The following is a 19,158-nucleotide window of genomic DNA, read 5'->3' on the forward strand; positions in this document are numbered from 1 at the left end:
TAACTTATTTTGGAAAATTCACAGCCACTGACCTCTGAGCTAACGGACATCGGATCTGGGCGCGAAAACGTCAAAACTAAATGTGCTACGCCATATTTGAGCCTAACGATAAAGCAGACGTGTTACCTGATGGAAAGTAGTCAACGTCGCCTATGGACATTTGCAACACCAGAGGAGTCGTCAATGCATCGCCGGCTTTGTAGGAGAGCTCTTTTTGCACTCCCTCTTGAAGAGTCCCATGTCATAGGGTCCGTGCGCAAAAACATCAAAACCAAACAAAAAAGTGCTTCACCATAGAATAGATATAATAACAATATAAATATAACAATCGAATTTTATACCCCTATCATGGGGGGCAAGTAAACGTGATTGTTTCGCCATATTGGGGCATCCGCTATATTAGATTTTGTTAATGTTTTTTTTTTTTTTTTAAATATAAAAGTAGCAGACGAGCATGCAGTCCACCTGATGGTAAGTGGCTACTGCGCCCATGGACATCTGTAATAAACCCCAGATAGGATTAGATATTCCTACCTGAGGTCGGCCACAGATGCGCCGCTACCCCTGAGGACTAAGCTGGAATGCCTCGGAAAAGTCTTCCTCCCTTACCACACCCTTCAAACCGGAACACAGCAGCACCTAAAACTGCAGTTATTAGCTAGAAATAGCTGTGGCGGTGGTGCCGCCGGAGTCGAACCACAAAGGGTTCTACCACCTTCGAATCTAATCATGCAGTGTCATCCAAATTAAACGTGTATGCAAAATTTCAGCTCAATAGGTCAAAATGAGTCTTGGCCTCCGACAATGAGAGCCTCCATTGCAAAATTTTACCCTAGATTGTTGCAGGGTGTATCTAATAATAAGACATAGTTACATTAAAACAATTAAATGTCCCGAAAAGCATTACCTTCCTCAGTCGGGTAAAAATAGTAGATATGTCAAAAAAAACAAGCAGATGCAGTAAAATACAGTCAGAGCTGCAGGGCTTACCAAAGAATGAAAATTAAAAGTCTCAAAAACACATTAGCCTCCGCAGTTAGCTAAAAATGATGTTGAAAAACCAGACGGATGCATTAATAATGCAGTTGATTTGCCATTAGCAGTCAGACTGCCGAGTTCCTATAAGTGTGACTCAATCGTCAGCAATTTATTATGTAAATGCGTAGACGCCGAGTTTCTATTGCTGTTCATTATTAAAATAAGTTTCCCTTGGTTTTATTTACATATACTACCTATCCTGTGCAATGTATGTCGTTAATAATCAATCTATCCAGTTTTATAAAGAGCGGCAGGTTCCTGGAACCTGTTCTTGTCCCTGTAGTCCCGGAACTAGAATAGGGCTACGGTATCCCCTGTCTGTCGTAAGAGGCGACTAAAAGGGGGCTTCCGGGGTTGCGGGCGGCAAGAGTGGGAGCTCAAACCGTTCAGAAAGCAACCCTGGGAAGGACGGCGGTATGTGTGTTCGCATACCGTCGTAAACACCAGGCGTGTGAGAGGAGCGTAAACTGCTCCCCCAGCGCAGAGCCCGATAGGGGCGTCGTGCTCGTAAGACTCAGGTTGTGTTTCAACGGAAATCCCGGAGTTCTCCACCAAGCGCTGAGGACGGCCACCGGGGGATTTTAGTACATAACCCGGCGTGGCTCCCACGTCGTCGGGTACCTTTTAAAAGTTTCCCTCTCGTAAACAAAAAAATAAAGGTAGAACCTATTCTATATGGAGGTGGTTACAGACGTCCATACAACAGTGATCTGCATATTCGCTTGCTACTTCTATCTTCCAAAAAAAAGGTATGCCCGGGAATCGAACCTGAAACCTCGCGTTTTTGGCTAGTATGGTACCCGGGCCATGTGCGTTGAAAACTTAAGATTTATTATGTGTAAATAAGATAGTCATTCATGATATATGAGGTACTAAATTATACTTTATTTGCATACACTTCTGACAGGTATTGTGTAGACTATAGTGACTTTATTTGCTTTGAACTCATAGATTAGTAAAGATACTTCGCCGCCTTAAATTGAATGAAGCCACAAACGGCTTATTTTAGTAAGTTCTTTTTTTGAATCCTTGACAAATAAAAACATTTTTAGAGAAAATTTACGAATAAATAACTAATTTACGTAATAATTACGTAATTTACGTAATAAATAAATAATTATTTCAAATATTTTAGGGACATTTTAGCACGGAGACGTGGCAAAACTTTTTTACGCAACTATTTCAATTCTCAAAACTGGGTACATTTTCTTGTTAGGAGTGAGTAATCTTTACTAATCTATGTTTGAACTACTCATATTATATGAATTGTAATGGAGTTTGCGTTATTGTGCGTCATATTGGTTGAAGATAGAGTAGAAAATAGGAGTACCAGACGAGCATGCAGTCTACCTGATGGTAAGTGGCTACTGCTACCCATGGACATCTGGAAATAACCATAGAAAATCATACGAGTAGATTCCTACCTGAGGTCGGCCATAAATGCGCCGCTACCCCTGAGGACTACGCTGAAACGCCTTGGAAAAGTATGTCTCCCTTACCACACCCTTCAAACCAGAACACAGCAGCGCTTAACACTGCTGTTATTAGGCTGAAATAGGTGTGGCGGTGGTGCCGGAGTCGAACCACAAAGGGTTCTACCACCTTCAATTAATTTTTTGTTTAATAACTCTCTTAGTTACAAAACATACATTACTTTCCCACATTCCCAGCATAATATCCACATCGATTCCTCACAAACCCGCCAAACACACCACTGTGTATAACAGATCAATAACACGCATTCAAATTTCATTAACACCACTTCGTCGAAACACAGCCGACGTGAATGTTTTGCAAACACACAGCCATTTGCAATTACAAATGGCGGACCGAGAATTGACTTAAGGTGTTAGCGCTGTGACTTGTGACTATATTTTGGTAACGTATGCTTCTAAAAAAATTTAAGAAAAAATACAACCGACTTCTATGTAACTATAAAGTAAAAAATAATTGAAATAAATGTTGGTTTAGTACATATTTCTGAAGTCGGCGCTCAATATATTTCGTTGGATAACGGCGTAAACAGCGTGTTAAGTATACTAAACCAACATTTATTTAAATTTTTTTTTTCGTTGTAACTAGTGTCATAGAACTAGTGTCGGTTGTATTTTAACTTAAGGTGTTAGTGATGTGGCTATATTTTGTTGCCTTTTGCTTCTATTTATAAATTAATAAAAGGTGGTAGAATCTTTCGTGGTTCGACGCCGGAGGTACCACCGTCACACCTATTTCTGCTTTATAACATCAGTATCAGTGCTGTGTTGTGGTTGAAACGTGTTGTTAGAGAGACATACGAGTACTTATCCGAGGCATTTCAAGGCTAAGGCCTTTAGGGGTAGCAATGCATCCATGGTCGACTTCAAGTAAGAATTTAATATTATCTGTGATTGATTACAGATGACTATGGGCAGCAGTAGCCAATACATACTCATTTGCTACTTCTATATTATATAAACATTTTTTCGATATTCAATCAAACCATCAACGACATCACTGTACAATTTAAAAATTATGTTTCAAGTTTCGAACCATATACATTTCTTTCATAAAAAAGTTGGTAATCATACATCCAGTTGATGGTATTACGGTGCCGATGTCGATATATGTATGTATGTATATGTATGTATGGACACTAATGACGCTGTGTGCATACTGACATAATTCTCAAGATGACATTACAAACGGTTACGTCATTCTATCGGCATACAGCGGTGAAATGTTTGAAAATAGCGGAATTGCGTGCATATGATTGGAAAAAATTGGTGCCAACGGAACTGAATCTTTACTTCGCGTTGCTAGCTAAGTAGCAATGTTACAACAAGAATCTTTGTCGTGTTGTAGATGAGTTGTTACTTCATCGTCAACGCATTACTGTCCCACTGCTGGGCACGGGTCTCCTCTCAGAATGAGAAGAATTAGGCCATAGTCCACCGCGCTGGCCAAGTGCGTATTTGCTGACTTCACATACATTTGAAAACTTTTTTTTAAGATTCCGCAGATATGCAAATTTCCTCACGATGTTTTCCTTCACCGTTTAAGCAAGTGATAATTATTTTCTAATACGCACATAAATTTGAAAATCAGAGGTGCGTGCCTGGGATTTGAACCTCGGACCCCTCGATCGAGAGGCCGCGTTTCTTAACCACTAGGCTATCACTGCTGCTTCTCGGATCCTCCTCGGATAAGTATGTCTGTCTACCTATACCCATCAAAACGGCACACAGCAACGCTTCACACTGCTGTTACCTATTAGGCAGAAATAGGTGTTGCCATGGTGCCTCCAGAGACGAACCACAAAGGGTTCTGCCACCTTTTTCTTTTACAATAAATCGAGTATAGTCCGCGCCAAACTGCTAGTCCGTTCTGAAGTTGTTGCGAGCAGGTGTAGTCATACAATTTGCTTACGACGCGATTCATTTCTATATTCAGAGCGGACTAGCAGTTTTACGCGGACTATACATGACTACATCAAAGCGTATCACCCCTAATTAAATTAAATTATAAAATCATGTATTTATCCAGTAACATTTTTTCCACTCCACTGAATATAATTGGCATTGTGTTGAGATCTCTGTGGTCGGCAGACAATTTCCTATTGGGCAATGTCAACGCAACATTATTATTGCTAAAACGACTCAAATGCAATGCAAACATCCGTCAAGTTAAGGTCGTGATCGCTTAGGGCGACATTTACGTTTCGCGTACTCAAAACAAAACTTTACTTTTGCATCATTCCAAGAAACCCATTACTGTCCTGCTGGGCACGGGTCTCCTCTCAGAATGAGAAGGATTAGACCATAGTCCACCGCGCTGGCCAAATGCGTATTGGTAGACTTCACATACCTTCGAGAACATTTTTAAGGATCTCTTGAGATTTTTGTATCATTTAATTTTTATAATATAAGAGAAGCAGAAGCATGCAGACCACTTGATGGTAACCTACTGCCGCCCATGTATGTACATCTACAATCAACCCCAGGTAAGATTAGATTCATACCTGATGTCGGCCAGGGATGCGCCGCTACTCTAAATCAAATCAAATCAATTTTTTTTATTCAAAATAGGTTCTTTACAGAGCACTTTTTGAATGTCAAACTACCACCACTTCACGAGGTGTTTCGTTATGGAGAAGAAGCGGCGAAAGAAACTCCATAACACACATTTTTTCAAAAAAATGGATTTTACAATGTTAAACTTAACCTAATGGTACATGTGGAGCTGGAACTACTTCAGACCACACCGTTTTGTCAGTCAAATAATCACTTAGTTTATAGTACGCTTTTTTACATAGCGTTTGTTTAACGACATGTTTGAACTTTTTTTCTGTGAGAGACAAACTCTGAGGACTGAGCTGGAATACCTCGGAAAAGTATATCTCCTTAACCACACCAATTATATAAGTAGGTTTTTCTGTCTTTATATCAGTTTCTTCACATATAATTCGAGTAATACATTAGTCTGCGTTAGAGTAACTTAGGTATATAATTTATGACTAGTTTTCCTGCTTTAGCGGTAAAGGAAAACATCGTGACGAAATCAAAATTCTCCGAAATATTGTCACTGGTGTGGTTTACAACTTTAAACAAAAAGACAATATGAAGGTTGTAGGTAGAACTCATCGTGGCTTGACTTCTGAGATTCCTCGTCATACTTGCTTGTATTACGGTAGTAATAAGGTATTCAAGAAGAAATGTAGGGCTGATGTGTTCTGGTTGGAAGGGAGATAGCACAGAGATACAAATACGTTTCAACGGAGTGCTGAGAGTTAGCAACCCATAAGCCGACCTCAAGTAGCAAACTTATCTGGAGTTGATTACAGAATTCCGTAGTTGATTTTTTTAATATAACATCTTTAACCAACCCCAGATAGGATTAGATTCCTACCCGAGGTCGCTCGCAAATGCGCCACTACGCCTGAGGACTAAGCTGGAACGCCGCGGAGTAGTATGTCTTCCTTATCACACCTATCAAACCAGAACATAGCAGCGCTTAACACTGCTGTTAGTAGGCAGAAATAGGTATGGTAATGATGCCACCGGAGTCGAACCACAAAGGGTTCTACCACCTTCAAATAGCCATAGTGGCCACATTTCATCAGGTAGGCTGCATAATCGTCTGCAACTTCTATATTATAAAAAAAAAAAAAACATTTAAAGCTTACAACACCATGTTACTACAGCAGTAAAAAAAAGAAAAAAATGTCTACCTATACCTAATGTTGCCACATAAAAATTAAGTGTTGCGTGTTAAATTATATTTTATTGTCTCTATCTGTGCCAGTGTTGCAACCAGTTAAAAATAATTGTATCAGTTAAATCTGCATCTCAAAAATTGTGACCATTATAATATTGATTCGTGACGCCACGGAATAGATTTATTGTTTGAAATTGAGTTAAGGCTGTAAATATAACCTTGTGAACGCGTCAAGCCTTTACTGTCCCACTGCTGGGCACGGGTCTCCTCTCAGAGTGAGGGCATAGTCCACAGCGCTGGCCAATTGCGAATTAGTAGACTATACACGCCAATGAGAATTTTTTTAGAGTTTTCCCGATTAAGAAGCAATCAGGCAGGCAGCGATTCGCTGCCTTGACCTCGTGATTTTTTTGTTTTTTATTTTGACAATTCTATTTTCGTGTTATATGTATAAGTTAAGTTTATGGTTGATTTTAAATTTAAAAGGGGTTATTATGAGCTATAAGTTTGAGAAATAGGGATGGCGATTCTTTCCGAAAAAGATCAATTCTTGAATCGTTTCCCTGGTATCTTTTTATAAGATTTAAGTAATGCAGTCCAACTGATGGTAAGTGTTCAGTTTTGTATATTTTCTGGGAACGAAGACTGCCTCAATAATAACACTACACTAGGATTCCCTGTGTCGTGGTTGCCATGAACACACACACACAAATACATAAACACCCAGACCTAGGAACAGACACCTGAATTCATCATTTAGATCTGTCTGGCCGGGATCGAACCCGGGACCCGCTGCGCGTCAGACCGGTATGGTGACCGCTCCGCTACGCGGGTCATCCGGCAAGCCGGCCGGCTCCACATCCTTCCCTTCCACCCGAATACGAGAACTGCTTCACGCCAAAAATCGGCGATCTAGTATGACGTTAAGAAACACTAGTATAGATCTACAATTAGCCTTCCCAACAACATAATCCACTCGACCAATCAATCATTCCATATGACACAAGTAGTTAACTCCACTGCTTGGGTTAATCTCACTTTACGTCATATGTAGTCTTCACCGACATATAATAATTGTTACATAAATCACCGTTTGAATTATTATGTCATTTGGGCACTTCTCTTAGAATGTATGAAGTTATGAACGTTGTGCGATAAATATTGGAGCGGCAAGAGACTTTATCCGACTATGGAGAGTTATGTTTTTTGATTATATGTTTGTATGTATCTCATTCATTGCCACGTCCTGCAGCCTAAACGGCTTGCCTTGCCGGATTTTAACATATGAGGTGTCGTTGGATTCGTCTAAATTATGAAAGTGACATGTTATAGCAAATGAGCATGTAGTCCATCTGATAGTAAGTCGCTGTAATGATCATCTATAATCAACTCCAGATAGGATTCGAGTATTTCCTAAGGTTAGTTACAGATTCATTTATAGCTACTGCCGAGGTAACAGTAAAGGTAAGGATTAAGCTGGAACGTCTCAGATGATCATCTATTTCTTTCTTAACACACACTTCAAAACAGAACACAGCAGCGCTTTACTACTCTTACGAGGTAGAACTAGGTATGAGGGTAGTGTCTGTCCATAAAACTCTGGCTACGTTACAAAATCACGAATCTTAACAGTTTGAACAATATCGTAGAGCTTAGATTCTATTCTCAATTCGGAGCTTGTATATATGCAAGATGTTTAGAAAACTTCGATAGCGTGATTCAGACGCCACGTGGCGCCATCTCTTAGCGGCACGTTAGTAAATAACACGTATTCAATCACCCAAATGGATGAAAGCGTTACTCGCTAATAAGTTCCAATAATTAGCGCAATTTGTTATGCCATTGTATTATAATTTGTAATGAGGTGTGCTAATTTACCTCGGAGTATTTGGCTGAATTTGAATGGACGAAATGAAAATATAAAGCAGTCTGTTGTGTATTATTTATATGAGAAAGAGAGTGTGTGAGAGAGTGTAACCTAATGTATACCATCTTCCTGATTCTTGCCCCGCATTGTATTTCGTTTTATTTTCGAATAATATAGCATAATAATAAGTAGAAAACGAGCATGAATCCCACCCTTTTTTTACGTGAGGAATGTCCTTAATCGATTCCTCTCAGCCGCGGGGTAGTGGAGAGGATAAGCCGGTCTCCTACCGGATAAAAACCTCACGGTGTTCCACTGGATGCCCTTTGCCGGGACCACGGGTACGGTAGTACTCGTCCGCGGTCCCGACAGCAGCATGCAGTCCACTTGATGGTAAATGATTACTACCCATAGACATTTCTAATTAATACCCATATAAGGTTAAGGTGCTACTTGAAGTCGGTCACAGATATAATGCTACCCCTACTAGGTTGGAACGCCTTGGATAAACATGTGTTAATTACCAATCCGTTCTAACTGGAATACAGAAGCGCATAACACTGCTTTATTCAGACAGCGAATAGATGCGACGACGGTGCCTCCGGAGTCGAAACATAAAGAGTTTCTACCATTTGAAACAGTTACATTACGTTATCAAACGGGTCTACAAATTGATATAAAACCAAGCATTTTCCACGTAGCAGATATAACAAAAACGAAAGTTCCCACACAGTAAGACCATTATAAAAGAAACAAATATTTGCATACTGAATACTGAACCGTCTCCACAAGGTAATTTCTGAGAAAACACAAAAAAACCAACGCCAAAATATAACCTTGTCGTGTAATCAGCAAACAGAACAGCAAGAACAAAAGATAAAACAGTAAGAACAAAAGATTATTTATCTTAAAACGACACGGAAGATGAACGTTTCTTGTTATTGACTTGGACTGTTCTTGGAAAAGTTATTGGGAATTATTTATCGATTGTTTGGTTTATTTATGATGAGATTGAAGATTATGAAAGGCAATACTGATGATGGTACAACCTTTCTTTATAACATTAAAATAGCAAACTAATATGCAATCCGTCTGATAGCAGCTGGTTAAAGCCGACCAAGATGGTCGCCTCATACTCGTATGTAAGGTGGTAGAACTCTGAGGTTTGACTCCGGCGGCACCACCGCCACACTTATTTCTACCAATTAACAGGAATGTTAAGCGCTGCTGTTATATCTTGAAGGGTGTGGTAATGGAGACATACTTTTCCGAGGCGTTCCAGCTTAGTCCTCAGGGGTAGCGGCACATTTGTGGCCGACATTAGGTAGGAATCTAATCCTATCCGGGGTTGATCACAAATATATATGGGCGGCCGTAGCCACTTACCATGATGGACTGCACCCTCTTTTACTACTTCTGATATAAAAAATATATTTTAAATCCTTATCTCAACACTAAACCGGAACCCCTGACCATACCTCATCAGTCTCATCACCAAACTAACCCAGATAACTCAAAATGCCACCTACAGTTCAAGGATCCTTACACAACCTATTCTAACCTCACTTAAACTTAACATTATTTTGAAATTCGCAACCATTATCAGAGACCATTATACTAACTAGTGCCGTATAAGTTAACTGCCGTAATTAAGTGGTTTTGTGGTCACTTAACTTTCTTATTAAACTCGGAAATGACTAAGATTTTATAACATTAATTATGACGTTGTTATTTCTAGCAATTCAGTTATGTTTGTTAGAATTATTGTTTATTAGGCTTTATTGAACTTTGCTTGGATTGTCAATCGCTCGTTGCACGTTTTCTACGTCAATCTTATAAAAAAGTTCCATCACAAATCACTCGTTCTCTACCAACTCTTCGTCAACTCCTTAGGGGGCACGGGTTTCCTCTCAGAATGAGAAGGATTAGGCCATAGTCCACCGCGCTGGCCAAGTGCGTATTGGTAGACTTCACATACTTTTTAGCAACTTTTTTATAGATGAGTAATCAGTAATTTATTGCTAAAAAACAAATATGATGGTGTTTACAATGGTTGTGGTTTCTCTGTGTATCCCCTAATGGCGAGCAAGATCTCTTAGGTATGTAGATCCTCCTCACGTTTTCCTTCTAACAATCTATTTCTAATACGCACATAGCTAATTAAGATTCGAATGTTGGACCTCTCGGCCGAGAAACCGAGTTTTACACACAGAGCCAAAGCCTTACCAACCAACTAAACGTTACAAACACAGTCGTATCTCAAATCCACGGAGCAACGTTCACTTGGTTGCGTAACGAGAAACTGGGTTACATTAACATCGAGAGTGAATGAATGGTGAGGCCGGTCTTTACCGAAACTCGAGGAAATTGTCGAGTTAAGATTTTGTACCACGGAACTGTGTGTAATGAAGGTGGTAGAACTCGTGGTTCGACTCCGGCGGCACCATCGCCACACCTATTTCTGACTAATAACAGTAGTGTTAGGCGCAGCTGTGTTCCGGTTTGAAGGGTGAGGTAAGGGAGACAGACTTTTCCGAGGCGTTCCAGCTTAGTCCTCAGGGGTAGCGGCGCATCTGTGGCCGATCTCAGGTAGGAATATCTAATCCTATCTGTGGTTGATTACAGATGTCCATGCGTGGCAGTAGCCACTTACGATCAAGTGGACTGCATGCTCGTTGGCTACTTCTAAATCATAAAAAATCTTTGGACCACAATTCAAATCTTTTCGTAAGAGCCCAAGAGCAGATTTTGGGAGTGAATGTATTATTTATGGTATTATTTAATGTGAATGTGCCCTTTACAACTATTTACTTATTAGATGGGAAACAATATAAATGGGGCATTACCCAACTGTAATCTTACAGTTATTAACAATAAAAACAATGCACCGAATACATATAACTACTGATCACAATCACAAAAATATGCAGTAACGCCAAAAAAGTGGCGTTATATGCATTGGCATGAGCAAATATGCAATTGCATATAATCCGGTGTCCAACCACTGACTTTAGATACAGGTTTGTGTATATCATATACTAGCTGACTTTGACCGCCTCAAAATCTATTTATCAAATATATGTCATATAAAATATAGCCTATGTTACTCGTGGATAATGTAGCTTTCGAATGGTGAAAGAATTTTTAAAATCGGTCCAGTAGTTTTTGAGCCTATTCATTACAATCAAACAAACAAAAAAAGTTTTCCTCTTTATAATATTAGTAAAGATAGATATGCAGATTTTAGTAATCTCTTTCAATTCTGTCATTCTTTATTACTGGATTTTAAAAATGAACACAAGAGGACAATCTGAGGGAACCTCCTCAAGATTTGTCCCAATCCGGTACAAAATATAAACGTTTGTTTTATGCGTATCAAACGTTAATTTGTTTGAAGCGTATCAAATTCTGTCGATTTGCATAGTGTAGACGAATTACGCACATCAAAACAAATCATGCCGATTGCACAGTTCAAACAATCTCGGATGAGTCGTTACGTTGTACGATATTAAACGCTTGGGAAAATAAGAATGTCTGAACACTTGAGTATGTCATAATGTATCGTGAAGTGGACAAATATATCGACACCAAAAAGTTGACATTTACAAAGTACCTACTAGTACAATGATCCTCAAAATCAGAAGCCAAATATTATTTTTTCGATAAGATTGAAATAGAAAGGTTTGAGATATAGCTGAAGAAGTAGCCGACCACATACGACTCCATTCCTATCTGGGTTCATTACAGATGTCCATACGACAGTAACTTATCATCAGGTGAACTCCACACTCATTGACTTCAACTTAAGAAACAATACATTAGTAATGTAGCCAAGTGATTCATCTAAACTTTATGGAATTCCGTAAACTAACACCTAATACTATTACTCATATAACATTTTCTGCTAACGAATAGAGAATTACTTTGTAACGTGTACGTGTACGTATTTCACACGTGAACGACAGAACGTGATGAATGCATGTTTAATCAAAATCTATTGTTACGCTGTCAGCACATATTGCCATAGATCTTCTTATATGATAGAAGAAGTACGATCGATCCTATGAATAACCCATCAACCCCAGATAAGATTAGATTCCTACATGAGGTCAGATGCAGATGTCCCGCTATCCCCGAGGACTAAGCTGGAACGACTCGGAATAAAGCCTCCCTTACCACACCCTTCGAACCATAACACAGCAGCTCTCAACACTGTTTTTAAGCAGAACTAGGTGCGGCGTTGGTGTCGACGGAGTCTAACCACAGAGGATTCTACCACCAACTACCATTTCTATATGGATTTGATTACAGATGTCCATACGACAGATTTACCATCAGATGGATTGCATGCTCGTTTGCTACTTCGGTCCTATAAAAACCTGTTTATTTTTACATGCAACCATCACTTATTTCTGTTTAGTCATCAGTGGTATCAGCGCATCTGTGCCCCTTAGGTGGGAACCTAATCTTTTCTGGAGTTGATTACGGATTTCCACGGGTGGCAGAAACCACTTACCATCAGGTGGACTGCATGCTCTGCCACTCCTATATTATAAAAAATGGACTGCATTCTTGTTTGCTACTTCCGTCCTATAACAAAACCTTCGAGAATGAACCATCGTTTCGCCGCTAGCGCTTTACCACCAAGATTTTATAACAGACCCAAATGGCTGTGTTGTAAACGTACCAACAAAAAGTCAGCGGTGATCATTTGCGCAAATCCACCGCGATTTCGTCAATTTCATAACCAACATCTAACAGTTAGATGTAACTTTCTAACGTTGATTCGATGTTAAAGTTATTTTAAATGATCTTAAAGTCATCTAGTATTTGTACTAGTATGGGTGTTATACTAGCATTTCTACTGTCTAAATTCCTTGTTAAAATGTTTAAATTGACCTAAAGGCCACCTAAGTATTTGGTTTACGAAGGTTTGTTTTAAAGTTATCTAGTACCTATATTAGATAATTTAGAGTTCTATCATTGGAATTACTAGGATATTCGGTATTTTGGATTAAAATTTATTCATTTATTTCGATTTATTCTTATCTTATCTTATATTTTTGATTTTAAAATTATTTTAAAACCTAATATCCATACTAAGTAACATACGTATTCTTCTAGAAAATTCTTTTTGAGCATAAACGATTTAAATTTCAACAGATTATGTTTAAAATTAAAATTATTTTAATTTATGGTTCAATGGAGTTAAGTTTAGTTAGTTAGTCGAGTTAAATTTAACATAACCTTAATAAAGATAAACGAATACATTTTCTTACAATTAATTTATAAAAAGCATCAAAAATAAATAAAAATACTTTAGTTTCAGCAGTTGAAATTGTTACGCATGGACTTAACGAAAGATCCTTCGCATTAACTTTTACCACAAGAGATAACACTAAAGATAAAAAAACCTGCTCCTGTGCAACAGGCATCCGTCGAAAACCGCTGTAAAAATTTGTAAACAAACTAAATTTAAATAATAAAATGCACAGCTATTCCAAGGCCATTACGAATGTAGGCCACAACTTCGGTCACTTATCCGCCAAACCGCCACACACACAAAAAACTATACAAACGACGCATTTTCAACATAACAACTGCATTAATATATTAAAACACTCACTTATTCTCAAATTATCACGAATCAATCCGAATATATTGCGGAGTTTGAACGCCATTTTGAATGTTGCACAGAGTTCCGATTTGGCGCGCTTTCGTCGACCGCGCGCAAGTGACTGGCCGGCTCGCCGCTCGGCCGACGCAAGTACATTTTGGTATTGAAAATTGTTTTTTTCTCCGCTCGCGATCAATTTCGCAACGTTTAATGGTTTAGTTAGTTTATGGTTTTATCTCGTCAAGTGTTACCGTTAATTAACTTAGCCGGACATTGCCTTCGATTGAAACTAATTATGAGTTTACAATTTCATATAATTACTAATAATATGTACTAGGTGTTATCTGTACTATTATAAAACTGTAGTCTGACTATTTGTCTGTTGGAGCATGACGTGAAAACTACTGGACCGATATTCATAACTGCAACCAATATAATTTGAGCTTTTATTTCAAACAAATTCATACTTCTCGGACGGGTCTGCTTAGATGGCTGTAGCACTAGACAGATAATATTAATGACATAACAGATGACAGATGTGATAGAAACGTAATAATATTTACAGACAGTATTACTACTTTACCTGGGGAATATCAAGCTACTCTTATTTCGGAGCTTGTATATATGAGAGAAGGTTAGAAAACTTCGATAGCGTGTTTCAGGTAACATCTGGCGCCATCTCTTGGAAAGTTGCAGAAATAAGAAGAATATTTGTGTACCATACACTAACTTGATAAATTCTTTTAGAATTCATGCGTATGAAATCAGGATCTACATCAAGTACGATATAATGGAAATACTACAGTAAATTTTCTTCTCAAGATAGGAAGCCCATTAAGACAGGAAGAGGTTGTCTTGAATATATTAGAAATTGGGTCTTTTAAAGATGCTGCTGAGACAGAAGGGAAGGGTCAATATTGTATGTATGGAAACGCGTGTGTTCACGCCCGGACATGCGCGACAGGAAACCTTAGACAACAACCAACAATAGAGGCCATCCATTGTTCCTGTAGTCCCAGGACCAAAATAGGGTTACGGTATCCCTGCCTGTCGTAAGAGGCGATTAAAAGGGGGCTTCCAGGGTTGCGGGCGGTAAAATTGGGAGCTCAAACCGTTAAGCAAGCGACTCCAGGAAAGACAGCGGTTTGTGTGGTCGCATATCGCTGTAATCACCAGGGAATGCGAGAGTGTAAATTACTTTGCTCCCCCCAGGGCAGAGCCCAATAGAGGCATCGCGTTAGGAGGACTTCGGTTCTGTTCCGTTGGAGACCCCGGAGTTCTCCAACAAACGCCGAGAACGGCCACCGGGGGGGTTATAGTGCGGTAAAAGTCCTTTTGAAGGTTTCCCCCTCGTCAACAAAAAAGGGGTTATCCATAAATTACATCACACGAATTTCTTGATTTTTTTTACGTCTGCCCTGTCCTTGTAACAGTTGATAAAATTTTCTGAGCTGTGCAACTTCTACGAATACGTCAGGAACCGCCACTGACCACAGACCTTGTGGTGTGTGACCTAATAATCATTATCCGGCATGATGCAAGATACGAGTGGAATCGAACACAACGAAATGTAACACGCATTCATATTTGCATTTTAATTGCAAGCATCATTAATTGTAAAAAATCTTCTCCAACTGTTCTTAGAAAAGGGTCCAAAAATGCAAGAATGGATTCTGATCTTATTGGTTTTCTACTTTGAAGGATATGCTGTGGTGAAATTTGACGATGGGAGAATTATTTGTGGTTCGACTCCAGAGGCACTACTCCCACACCTTATTCTGCCCAATAACGAGTGTTAAGCGCTGCTGTGTTCTGGTTTGAGGGTAGGGTAGGGCGGGGCTAGTTGAGCAGAGAGGCAAGTTGGGCAATCAAAATATCTCGCAAACTATTCACCGTACGCATAGACATCTAATGACGAAAAGAAGGAGTAGTGGGAGAGGTAATCATCACGCGATCGCTAGAGCCGGCTGGACGAGCCAGTAAAGCTCACGTGCGTTTTGTTTATTTTGTGACCAAAAAGTAAAAACATCGTTTATCGCAAGTTTACGTCTGTATTAGTCAATAGATATTTGTTTTCAATAAGGTAAGTATGGCAAGGGGACATTTATTCGATGCGTTCCGACTTAGTGATCTGGTAGCCAACTTCTTTTATTTTATGATATAGGATTAGCTGACGAGCATGCAATCCACCAGATGCATCCATCATGGTAAGTGGCTACTTCCGTCCAGTCACATCTGTTATCAACCCCAGATGAGAATAAATTTCTACCTGAGATCGGCTACATATGTTCTGCTACACGAAAGGACTAATCGGGAATGACCTCTGGTAGACTTATCTAAGATTAATTACAAATATCCTCAAGTAACAGTAGTCACTTAACTTCAGATGGACTGCATGCTCGCTTTCTGTGTACACATATCAATGTACTGAAATAATGAAATAATAATGAAAACGATAATGTGCACATTTGCGCAATGAAGCCAACATATGAAGAGTTACAATGGAATACATGGTGAAGAATAATGTTTATTGTTTACACAAGTGGTAGGATGTATGTTTGTACTCGTAGCATACCTACATACATACCGTAACGGGAATGTACAATAATTATTATTTGAGTAACTTTAAAATTCGGTTTATACTATGCATAAGCTTATTATAAGTTTAAGGTTTTTCTTAGATTCTGTCGTGGTTTGACGGAGACATCATCGTCACACCTATTTCTGCCTAAAAACAGCAGTGTTAGGCGCTGCTGTGTTCCGGTTTGAAGGGTGTGGTAAGGGAGACATACTTTTCCGAGGCGTTCCAGCTTAGTCTTCAGGGGTAGCGGCGCATCTGTGGCCGACCTCAGGTAGGAATATCTAATCCTATTTGGGGTTGACTACAGATGTTCATGGGCGGCAGTAGCCACTTACCATCAGGTGGACTGCATACTCATTTCAAACTTCTAAATAATAAAAAAAGGTTAGTAAAAACCATAAATAAATTATAGAATAATATTTTATGAGAATTTAAGATAAATAACAAAATTCAATTTTGTGTCTAAATATAATCAACCCCTTACTTAACCATCACAAATACTGACATCATAAATGATGATGATAAATGATTTAAAAATCTAGACGATTAATAAAATAACATTACTAACGTAGGTACAATAGGTAGGTATAATAATTATAATACCTAAATGTTTTCTAACCTTGACACACTGTAGCAAAACAATCCATTGTTCAAACGCTCAAAAAATATTGTAGATGGTCAGTTTTCACCACAGAGCATATAATGTTTAGATCTGTCGCTCAAAATACATTTTTAATGTTCAAAAATAGTAGTAGTAAGTAGGGTTTAGGCAATTCAAATTTTCACAATGCTTTTACTTGTATGATGGCTATAATAACAAATACTAAAAATAAAAAAAAATAAAACAAAAAAAAAAATTGGTGGTACGAAACCCTTCGTATCGAGTTTGACTTGCACTTGTTCAATTATTTTATATCATAGGTGTAGCAGACAAGCACCCAATCCACCTGATGGTAAGGGGCTACTGCCGCTCATGGACATGTAACCAAATCAAGATAAGATTAGGAATCTAACCTCTCTCTAACCTGAGATCGGCCACAGATGCGCCGCTATCCCTGAGGACTAAACTGGAACGCCTCGGAAAAGTCTTGTAGCGCTTTCCACTGTGATATGTTACACAGGCTTCTGTTGTGTTGACAAGCGGATTGAACAGAAAACTAATTTTGCTTTTACACATGTACTTATGTCCCGTGCAAGATTACAAGCAAAATTACATAGACTTATCAGAATGGTATATTAATCATAGAAATCTATCAATTTGCTGTTCTATTTTACTCTAATAGGTACAAAAGGTAATACGAAAGGTAGATTACACAGGACTGTAAAATTAATGAATAAATTCGTTTTAATAAAAGATATGCATGTGGCGCCATCTCTTCACAACTCACGCCATAGTTTCTTTAAAAATTCCAAAATGTGCGATCAACTTAAAAATTTTAATTAGAAAAAAAACCTATGATTAGAATGTTGATGTCATTTATCGCAGAAAATTTCCCCTTGCCCCTTTAAAATATGCATTTTTTGTACACCCTTCACAAGAACTTACAATTTATATCTTTTTCAATTTATATTTATGAATCCTATCTATCATTGTTAGCTCTGTGGCTTTTACCGCAACATTTTTCCACGATCACTCATATTATAATTACTTTTGCAACGTTGAAAAAATGTAATTGCAAAAAATTGCCATATACGCTTTGTGAGATACACACCTGGCTGTCTAAGTTTAATTACTATCGTTTTATTCAATTTAATTGATATTAAAAATAACTTATACAACAAAAACAAATATTCTTTATTTGTACACCAAATATAAGATACAAATATGACATAACAATAACAATATATGAGAAAGTATGCAAATAGGTGGTGTTATCGCTTAGAAGGAGTTAAAGATATATGAGATCGTTAGAAGGTAGGCTGTACACATACGGAAAGAAAATCTTATATTTAAAATTCTCGTCTCACAGTGTTAGTTACCGTACTCCTCCAAAACGGTTTAACCGATTTTCACCAAATTTTATATGCAAATTCAGTAAGTCTGAGAATCGGCTACTATCTATTTTTCATACCCCTAAGTGATAAGGGTTGTTCACCCTTAACATTTTTTAATTTATATGGCAACACAACGTTTGCCAGGTCAGCTAGTAATATTTAAAATATAAAGGAACTGTGAAAAATATTCAGTGGTATATAATGGGTGGTGAAAGGTTTCCTTTGAAATTATGTAAGGAATGTTATAATATAATTATAATCCTTACATAATTTCAAAAGAAACCCTTTACCACCCATTCTATACCACTGAATATTTTTTTCGCAGTTCCATTATATTTTTCTGTATTGTATAACGTGCAAAAAGAACTAAACTACATAACCACAAAGCGCGATTCTAGATAATCTGTGCCGACCACAGATTATAGATGTCGCAATATCTTGCGGTCTATGCGCTATGCTCTATGACTCTGTGAATGATTAAAGGTCGTTAACCATAGACCAATACTTGATAGAAAGGGCAGTAACTTATTATTACATTTCTACTAGCTGACCCGGCAAACGTTGTGTTGCCATATAAATAAAAAAAATGTTAAGGGTGAACCACCCTTATCACTTAGGAGTATGAAAAATAGATAGTGGCCGATTCTCAGACCTACTGAATATGCGTATAAAATTAGGTGAAAATCGGTAAAGCCGTTTCGGAGGAGTACGGTAGCTAACATTGTGACACGCGAATTTTATATATAAGATGTTATATTATCAAACGTGGTAGATATCTTTGTAACCGTAAAGATTGAAGGTCCAGTTTTTTTAGATTTTACCCGGTTGTGGAGGGTAATGTTTTAAAAGCGTAGGGATTTCTTTGTG

General features: G+C 38.3%; 1 protein-coding gene across 3 annotated transcripts in view; it reads right to left on the minus strand.

Annotated features, from left to right (window-relative positions):
• The window catches only part of emp (epithelial membrane protein), a 113,019-nt gene that overhangs the window by 46,085 nt on the left and 47,776 nt on the right, over positions 1–19,158 (minus strand). The window contains exon 1 of one of the 3 annotated variants that reach the window (XM_073092378.1): positions 13,725–13,865. The exons of the other annotated variants lie outside the window; for them this stretch is intronic. Coding sequence (XP_072948479.1) covers positions 13,725–13,779 — 55 coding nt within the window. The 5' untranslated portion in view covers positions 13,780–13,865. Of the gene's footprint in view, positions 1–13,724; positions 13,866–19,158 lie in introns of those variants that run through there. 3 annotated transcript variants of the gene reach the window in all.

Source organism: Epargyreus clarus, unplaced genomic scaffold (genome assembly GCF_041222505.1).
Source record: "Epargyreus clarus isolate Ecla_fem2 unplaced genomic scaffold, WU_Ecla_fem_2.2 ptg000036l, whole genome shotgun sequence".
Lineage (NCBI taxonomy): Eukaryota > Metazoa > Arthropoda > Insecta > Lepidoptera > Hesperiidae > Epargyreus > Epargyreus clarus.